The 9689-nt window shown below is 41.1% G+C and overlaps 1 protein-coding gene across 2 annotated transcripts; it reads right to left on the bottom strand.

Annotated features, from left to right (window-relative positions):
* On the bottom strand, positions 1-9080 carry srd5a1 (steroid-5-alpha-reductase, alpha polypeptide 1 (3-oxo-5 alpha-steroid delta 4-dehydrogenase alpha 1); the record flags this gene model as incomplete). Of its 2 annotated transcripts, XM_080005589.1 has the most annotated exons (5): positions 1-129; positions 247-397; positions 1331-1432; positions 6584-6750; positions 8770-9080. In XM_080005589.1, 5 exons carry the CDS (start codon positions 9078-9080, stop codon positions 63-65), a joined length of 798 nt encoding a protein of 265 aa, XP_079861715.1. In that variant the 3' UTR covers positions 1-62. The 2 variants fall into 2 exon arrangements, with proteins under 2 accessions (XP_079861715.1, XP_079861716.1); XM_080005590.1 differs by lacking the exon at positions 6584-6750 and having other exon boundaries at positions 8770-8861.
* Positions 9081-9689: the final 609 nt, after the last annotated feature.

Below are 9689 nucleotides of genomic sequence, written 5' to 3'. Positions count from 1 at the left end.
TGCTTTTATATCGGGTGAGGATAAAAGACTTTGAGGTAAATGCAGTTTGCTTTTCGATCCCTTTAGAACACAAAGGGTATCAAGGCCTTCCTGGATTTTGGGTAATCTTCAAACTTAGTGAGGTACCACCTGAAGAGAGAGACAGACATTTTTGTTCCTTTACTTTGTGTTCTCAGGTATTTTTACACATGCTGAACAGACACCCTATGCTAACTTTGGACTTGTGATTTTGCTGGTATCCCTCACCTGTGGTGAGCTGTAGCCCTGGTGGAGAGAACCACCGTGGTAAAGATGGAAAAGGACACACTGTGAACAGAGTGACTGGCTAGTGCAAAGCCCGCCCACTCGATGATCTCTCCCAAAAAGTTTGCTCCAGACACATACTCAAACACACCACCTATGGGTAGAATGCACAGAAAATCAGGTACAGTTATGCAGCGTCTATCTGTGTTTAATCATTCAAAAATCAAAATGAATGCTGTTTACAGCAGTAAATACTGTATATTAAGGCTCCTTCAATGGTAACAGACATTCAAGGATTACTATCGCCCAATGTACGGCAGTCTGCTCTCCTCTCTTTTCAAAAACTTCAAGAAGTTTTGTTGTTGTTGCTGCATAATCTTTTCAGATGTTGCAGGCACCGTTGTTGTGTCACTGGTAAACAGAGCAACTTGAAATAACCACGTAGAAACAAGACACGTGGATTACATTACATTACATACAGAAATGCACCGAAAGTTCAGCAAACGAGAATATTTGGCCGGAAATATAGCAAAAATATAACATAATCTGCACCTGGCCCGATGAGGAAAAATGCTGAATATTTCAACTCAATATGTGACTGTTTTCATTGCTGTCCTTCGCCGGTTGCCAGTGACATGTCCGAACAAGACCTACAAACCCAAAACTGTATTCCTATTCTGTCAAAATCTGTGATTGATGTGACCAGTATGAGTCCATTTCGCCACAACGACCATCAAAAGGCTTGTCTGCGTGTCTTGGAGCAAAGGTAGAAACAAATGTTACAGGTAATATCTGTTTTGGAGTGGATTCAATATACATGCAATATATGAAATGTAAATTTTATGCATGTCCATTGTTTTTAACATCAACACCACAGCTTCCTTCTGGGTTTTAGTGTTTTAAGGTGTAAAACCAAAGCAAGCTACCACCCAAGAACTATGTCCAGGATTCTTGGAAGAAGCTCTGGTGCAGGCACTGGAGGCCTCATGATCATGATCCCATATGAAGGCTAGTGGTATTAGAAGGTTGCTCTATCCTCCCTCCGGCGACAACAAACCATCTAGATTTAACACCCCGCGGGTCGTACTTCTGGGGATCTTGTAGCCCTTCTCGCCGGGTTTCCTCAGGTTTCTCAGGATGTGGTCGGAGTGAACATTTACCAGCCAGCCAGCCAACCACATGGCAGATCCTGGAAACCGAGCAAACAAAACAGAAAAATTGTTATCGTGAAGGTTGGGTCCTTTTTTAATAACATTTTATATTCTGTGTTTACATATAACCGTCGTGAAATCGCTTCAGATACGCTGCCTTTTTAATCAATACGGAGGATCACACTAAGCATAAGCGTCATCGTTGCTAGGCTCCTAAACCCCTCGTGATTTTTAACGTGTCGACTATTTTTTCGGGCACAAAGCGTTAACTGGAGCATAGATTCCCATAGAAGTCCATTCAAAAGATGTATTTAGTGAAAATATGTAACTACCAGGCCTGGTATGCATCAACCACATACCACACATCTATTACTGAGTTAAATTAACAAACGAACTCTCCCACAACTAATTAAAACTCACATATGTAAAGAAAATATCATAAAGGCAGGAAAACAAATATTACGCCCAAGAATAGACTTAATATTTTACTTCATGCTTTTTACTCGTTTTCTAAACTTTATTGGTCTGGTATATCGTACCTGTCGGCATCATGGAAACACGGCCGTTCTCCCTGCTGCGGTCAACTATGCGTGGGCTCTAGTCAAACTGACTTGTCAAGCAATCGATTTTTTGTAGTAGAAAAATCTATCAATTTATTCATAATGTATTAAGCTATAGATGCTTTATCAATTACACAAGAATATATCCATTGCGTGTTTTTCTTCTTTTAATAATCGAACCACAAAAAACTGTGTGGCAGTTCTGCCTGTCACACAGCACCCCAGTGGCATTTTCAGGGACGTCCGACACAGAGACATAGGCAGAGATGTTGCAAACACACCAGTTTAGAGTTTGTAGAAGGCCAAGATGTTACAAGCCGGGAGCAGATGGACACTTGTCATGGCAGAGGCTCTCCCCGTGTGTGTGGGGATGGGAGTTTTACCTGTTGCTCGTTGTTTGCTCCGATGAGCAACAGGCGTACAGCCTCCCTGATCCCGGGCTCAATTACCTCGACCCAAGAGAGGTGTGGCTGCTTTAAAACACACTGCACGCACACCACAAACCGATAACAATAATAATCACTTTATTGAAACTTTATTACAGAAACAGCTCAATAAATACACAAATATACACTATGGAAATCTCCTGCATCCTGCCTCCTCTGGTTAATGGGACAAACCCGCCACCGCTACCATCCCTGGCTTCTCCCTTGGACCCAGAGAACCCGCACCACCTTCCTTCTGTTAAAAGCAGCAACGTATGTATAGATTATTACTCATTCCAGTAATAAAAATGCATTGTATTCAAGGCAGGAGCTGCTGTGTAAAAGATAAACAATAAACTCTAAACTCACAAGCTAATCCAAGTATGTTAATAAACAATTAGACTCTAAATGCGAATTAAATGAAAAGTAAATGGTTGAAAGCGAAAGCAAAGATTCACTTACCCATTGAAAGTTGAGAAATTCCACAATTTGCAGTTTAAAGTCTTGAGAATGCTGCTGCACAAGCACGTTGTAGATGGAGTGAACGCTTTCGCAGCATTACTACTAACACGACTTACAATTTTCCCAGTTCCCTTCCTGCTGTCTTTCTTCTTGACCCAGTGCAATTCCTGCACGAAGCAACCACTACCATAGTTTCCGTTAGAAAAAAACAGTGACAGTCAACGTGTCCAGGAAGATTTCAATTTCCCGAACAAATGTGAGAGATCAAATATTATCTGTGTTTATTGAGCTTAAAACAAATGATAAGCAGGCTATATAAACAATGAAATCATGAAGATATGTAGATTCATAATATATTTTATTGAATACAGTATTAAAAATAAAACAAGTCCCGTCAGTTAATTCAATTTTTTAATTTTTAAAAAACAAATAATATAACAAATATTACGTCTTGAAAACAAATAATTTCTGTTCATTAACAATAAGTAAGAAGTGCAGCCGCTTTTGTTAAAGTTTGACTAAAATAACATTTTTGTTCAAATCAAAAGTAAAATTAATATGGCAAGTGGATCCTATTAAATAATAAAGTTTGTGGTGTTGTCCGTCTTCAAAAAAACTGCAAACTATAGATGTCTGTGTCCCTGTTGTTTACGACACATCATCTTTCTGTTTCTCCCCAGAGTTCAAGACGCTGCGGCTATCTCCGCTCCATGTGTACTGTGTGTGCTGTACTGTCTGTGTCGACTGCAGCAATTCCCAACCTATTAAAAAAACGTTTTTAAATGTAAAAAAAACGAATTATTCATGGTATTTTTTCTTTAAAACCTTCAAAAATGCATCATCACTGATAGATAGGAACTTATGGCAGGGCGCACTACGGCCAAGCCGGACCACGATCAACGTGCACCTGTACATTTTTTAACTTGAGGTGTTAATCAAAATGGATAGTATGGCTAGCATCAAGCACACTGAAAAGGGAAGAAGCCATTAGTACATCATCCGCAAGCGAAGTCCCGGCGGGACATCGGACAGGCGGGACAGTCAAACAAAAAAGAAAGGTCCGGAGAAAGTAAAGCGCTGAATACATATAATTGGGATTTTTTTGACAGGCACGGAAGACGAACCGTTACTGCTGTGTGTGGTGTGTTCCAAGATTTTATCAAACAAAGCTCTGAAGCCATGTGAACTGCGGCGTCACCTCAAGACAAAACACCGACAGTACATGTCCAAGCCGCTTGAATTTTTCGATAATAAGCTCAAGTAGCATCAGGGCAAGAAGAAAGTCATCGAAACGTCATGTATGGGCACCGAGAACGCAAAGGCAGCTGAAGAGTCTTATCGGGTTGCCCGACTCATAGCCAAGCCTGGTAGGCTGCATATAATCAGGGAGAATTCAATTCTTGCTTCCACAAAAGTGATCGCTGAGGTGATGTTGGGATCGAAGGCGTGCAAGCCAATCAACCTCATCTCATTGTCTGATCACTCAATCAGAGGCAGGATGGACAAGATGGCAGAGAATGTGTCAGAACAGCTGATAACGAGCGTACAAGAGAGTCGATTTTATGCCCTCCAGCTGGATGAATCGACACACATCACAAATCTATTGAACCTGCTTGCCTATGTCAGGTATGAAAACAATGGAGCGATAAAAGAAGAGTTCCTGTTTTGCAAATCCTTACCGACATGTTCAACTGCTGAGGCCATTTTTGACATTCTGAACGCGTTCATAGTTTTAAACAGCATTGATTGGTCCAAATTGTGTGGGAGTGAGTGCAGATGCGGCCTGTGCGATGCTGGGCCAGCACAGTGGAGTCATCACCCAGGTGAAAGCTGTGGCTCCACTTGTAGCATCTGTCCACAGCAGTATACACAGAGCAGCACTGGCTGTAAAGAAAATGCTGCAGATCTAAAGACTGTTCTAGATGAGGTCAGAGTCAACTCCATCAAAAGCCGCCCACTGCAATCACCGTTATTTCCCGTTTTATGTGACAAGATGGGCAGTGACCATAAGCAGCTTCTGTTACACACTGAAGTCTGGTGGCTCTCAAGGGGGAAGGTACTGATGCAACTTTTTGAATTGCGTGATGAGGTGAAGGTGTTTTTTCTCCACACAAAGTTTGAACTTGCACATCGCTTCAGTGATTTTGAGGGGCTGGCCAAACTGGGATACCTGGCCGAAATTTTCAGCCACTTAAATGGACTCAACCTCCGTCTCCAAGGAAAAGCAGTGACCATGTTCAATGTCCAGAATAAAATACAAGCGACCATAAGAAAAATGGATGTGGCCCAAGCGAGTTGACCAGTCAGACTTCGATTCGTTTGACAATCAGTCCGATTTTTTGACAAAGGAAGAAATTTAGCTTCCCGTCACCGTGATCAATCATGTCAAAGAGCACCTGCATGGTTTGAGGACCAAGTTGCTCGAATACTTCCCCATCCCAGATGTGCAGTGCAGCTGTATCGAAAACCCCTTTGCCAGCCACAGTGACGAGACCCTCGCAGGCCTGAGCGCAAAAGAGAAGGACAATCTTGTGGATCTCTCCTGCGACAGTGCATTGAAACTGGCTTTCTCACAGAAGTACGTGACAAACTTTTGGCTTCATGTTGCTTCTGAGTATCCCGATCTGTCAGACAGAGTTGTGCGATTTCTGATGCCTTTCCCGACGAAGTATCTCTGTGAGACTGGCTTTTTGTGTGCTTGTGGCATTGAAGACAAAACACAGGAATAAACTGAATGTTGATCCAGATCTTTGCCTGAGACTGTCGTCCCTTAAGCCAGACATCAAGCATTTGGTGTCTGCCATGCAACATCAGCCTTCTCATTAGATAAGTTAATATTAATGTGCTCCTGTTTTTGTTGGTTTTATCAGCGCTAGCGTGAGTTGTTTGGCTACATTCAAAACACTGCGCAAATCACACAGCGCTTACTAGATAGCGTTACTAACGTGACGTGAAAGTTCCATAGATATAAGGTTATTTTTTAACCCATCCCTTTTATTGTTTTACCACTACTGCACTGTATGTATGAGAATGCATATGATTGTTAAAATATTCATCCTCTGAGAACCCACTGTTTGGCTCCCGTATTCCTTCTGGTCGGATGTGGGCCGCGAACACTTTTGACATTTTCAAGTGGGCCGTAACTCCGAAAAGGTTGGGAACCGCTGGACAACTGTGTTTACAAGCCCAACCTGTACACGAGGGAGGGGGCGGGGCTTAGTTATATATTGACAAACGTGATTGGTCAGAGGTGAAGCTTTCAGATCAGATTTAGATCGACCAAACTGATTGGCTTCCCCTTGCAACTTGCCAAGCGCGGAAATGAAGAGATCTGCAGACGTTTTTATCTAAATGATCCACCCAGCGCTATTTCAATTTGTGCTTCGAGGGAATTATTTTCACCAGACATTATGACCGGAGAGATTTATGTCGGACTTAAACAGATTTTCCCGGTCAAAAACCGGCAATTACCGGATAACAGAAACGCTGACCACTACACACCAATGGAGTCTACTGTACACCACACAAATCCTCCCGTGCGAAAGTCCCCTCAAAGACACAGCCTGCACATTTTTCACGAATTCCTCCTCCAAATATAGATTCATATGGATCAAACTTGGACAAGAACAATATGTCTGAAATGCCCTGGATCCAACGAGATGCTAAAAAGGGGTTGAGCCCCTAATAATGCTATACCCAAAAGAACATTTTCAGTTACCCATTTTCATCACCTTTCACCTACCTAATATGAAGCAGGGGTGTGTAACCCAATCTGCAGGGTAGTCTGCATAGTGGCTCAGGTATCTCATCTGCATATATCCATTATAGATGCAGAAAACAATAGCAAGTGTGAACGGAGCAAAGGGTGTTGGTTTACCTCCCCGGATTAAAAAGGGATAAACGAGGGACCTGTAATAATCGAAAAAGGAAAAAATAAGATATTTAAAATACATTCCAATAATTGCATAACAAAAACCATTGCGATTATTGGATATGGTGTTGATTTTGACTGTAGGTCGTAGCACTAAAACAGACAGCACTATTAATGACAATAATAATAATAGTCATACTATAGTAATATAGCATTCAAACAGTAATAATAATAATAATAAGAGTCATACTATAATAATATAGTATTCAAACAGTAATAATAATAATAATAATAATAATAATAATAATAATAATAATAATTATAGCTGCAGGCAGCAATACACAGGGTCCAGTTTAATCGTAAAGGTACATATTACATGTTTCCAAGGTTCCGGCACACTGAGGAAAACCTCTTTTGATCACTGTTTGCTCCAAGTCCACTGCGTCCACATTAAGGTCGAGATGCAGTTTTTTTTTTTACGTTGATTTAATGTTTTTCGAAATAAATTGTGTATAAATAAGGACATGTTTATTGTTAACGTTTTAAACATGTTTTTAAGTATGTTGATTACCGGTGCTTCATTGGCTCATGTGTTCGACCGATGGCCCTGGACTTACGTCTCGACCAATCACCATGTTCTTACGTTACTGATGTCCCTCAAGAACTGTGTTTTTACAATTAAAATTGTTCCTGGATCATGCAGTGCGGACACAAAAGAAAGTGACGGTTCCTTCAAAGGTTCTTGGAGCTTCCTGTGGTGTGAAAACGCCTTCTATGACCAATTATAGTTTTCGGGGGTTTTGTGAGACGCAGCAAGAGTTAATTTTCCGAGTTTCCTTTAAACGCAGCATTGTCTCGGGATGTATGTCTACGCTCAACCTTTCCCAGCTCAGGAGCCACATTCACAAAATATATTTTCGCAACAGCCCAATTTCTGAAACGTCCCTTTCCTCCATTAAAGCATCAAACATTTTAAAATAAGGCTACTTGAAGTATCTTAAGAAATGAAAAGCATTACGTATGCAATTATTGCAACTAATTATTATTACCATTATCATATTATTAAAACCATGTTTTTATTACCAGCTTCTTGCTGAGATTGTTTTCCCCATTGTCACAGATTTTCTTGCACACTCCAGACAGAGAGCTAGAACAGGTTGTGCTGCTTTCACATGTTTTACGAGAGACGGCAAGTGCCGCTCCCTCTTGAAGCTGCCATCGCTTGATGTGTCTCACGCCAAATTCAGTTTTGAATACTGCAGAAAATATCTCAAATTTATGGAAATACTCGTTTAGAAAATTTTCTTTCGTTTCTTTGAAATTTTAATTATTAATTTTTGAACACCTTAAAGAACCGCAACTAATCATAAAAGAGTCGTTGCAAGCCATGGGTTGCGTATCACTGTTCGACGCGTAGCAAGCGCTATGCAGTCCATCGGGCAGGTCGCTGAATGAGAATGACTTCAGAGAGACAAAGCTTGAACTTTGGATGATGACGGTACACGCTCCAATCCTCAAACTAATCCAGTCACGGCAACGTTCTACGTTCTACTACTACTTCTTTCTGTAAAATAACAACAGTTTTTTTTTTTACTAATTTCTGCTCCAAATGTACATGGATATTGACCAAACTCGAAAAACAAGATGTCTCAAACGTCCCGGTTCTAACGAGACCTCATGTCTCTGCGTACTGAGGTTGCAGTGGTTCAGGTACAGGTACTCCTCACTTAACGACCTACCTGTTTACACGACCGTTCAGACTTACGACCAGCTCTCCGACCAGTCTGTATTGGACTGTTCCCGCAGTCTGTCAGTATTCACTACACTCGCCTTCGCAATCGCCACGCCCCCTTACCGTGAAATAAGACGGGTCCTCGCTTATCGACCAATTTACCTAACGACCTGGTCCTAGGAACGTAACTCGATCGTTAAGTGAGGGGTACCTGTACTTTACGCCCGAAAAACACAAAGAAGATTAATAATATAAAATCTGAGCAAAAACAATAGGGGTTCATCATAGTAAATAATAGTAATAACTGCATGCATTTTTAACCTACCTCTGAACATAGTGACAAAAATACATTGCTATTAATAACTGATTGGGAAGAAGTGAGGTTTTCGCAGAGGATGTCCACACCACCAGACAGAGAGGGACCATGAATGCAGGCAACTCCTGAACAAACCAGGCAAGCTTCACGTTGACGGGAAAGCCGAATTTGCTGGAGGCGTATCGACCGTAAGGCGCCTCGGTGAAGAGCATTGCAAAAAAAGTGCAGGCGGCCATGAATACCATAAAGTAAGCCATACAGTCCAAGGTAAACAACTCCTCTTCTTCCGAGGCGAAAATCAATGCGATAACTGGATCCATCATGGGTCGGTCCACAAAAAAACCCCTATGCACGCTTTGGAAACGTTTTGATTATAATGTTAGATAAATACTGTTCTTGACTGGAAACAAATGTATGGCCACCACTACGAGACACGTAACAGACGCATACACAGCCGGTGTGTGTTGCTGCGTTTCACGGAACTCGGAAATTGTTCATTTCGAGTTGGTTGGCCATACCTGGCTCGATCCACACCATGAATTGAATTACATTTCCATATAAAATATACCATTTTTATATACCTGTTTATTTGTTTTCTCGTTTTGTTTATTTATTGGCTATTTGTATACATTTGACAATTTAATTGAATATTATTATAATTAAAATTATAATTATTATTATTATTATAATTATAATTATTATTATTATTATTATTATTATATTTCTACTGTTTGGTCAGCCTGCTTGGGAAGCCTGCTGATAACATAACAATTAGAGAGTCGAAGGAAGACTCGGGCCGGAGCGATCTGCCTCAAAAGTACGACTTGAAATGGCCGTTCTTTTTGCGCTTTTCCAAGTAGACGTTAGATGTTTCCGAGTTTACCAGTCAATAAATGCGGCATAACAACATTTTCTGGGCAGTTCGCGTC

This window comes from Zeus faber (genome assembly GCF_960531495.2).
Source record: "Zeus faber genome assembly, chromosome: 1".
Taxonomy (NCBI): Eukaryota; Metazoa; Chordata; class Actinopteri; order Zeiformes; family Zeidae; genus Zeus; species Zeus faber.
This window is presented reverse-complemented; position numbering and strand designations above follow the sequence as displayed.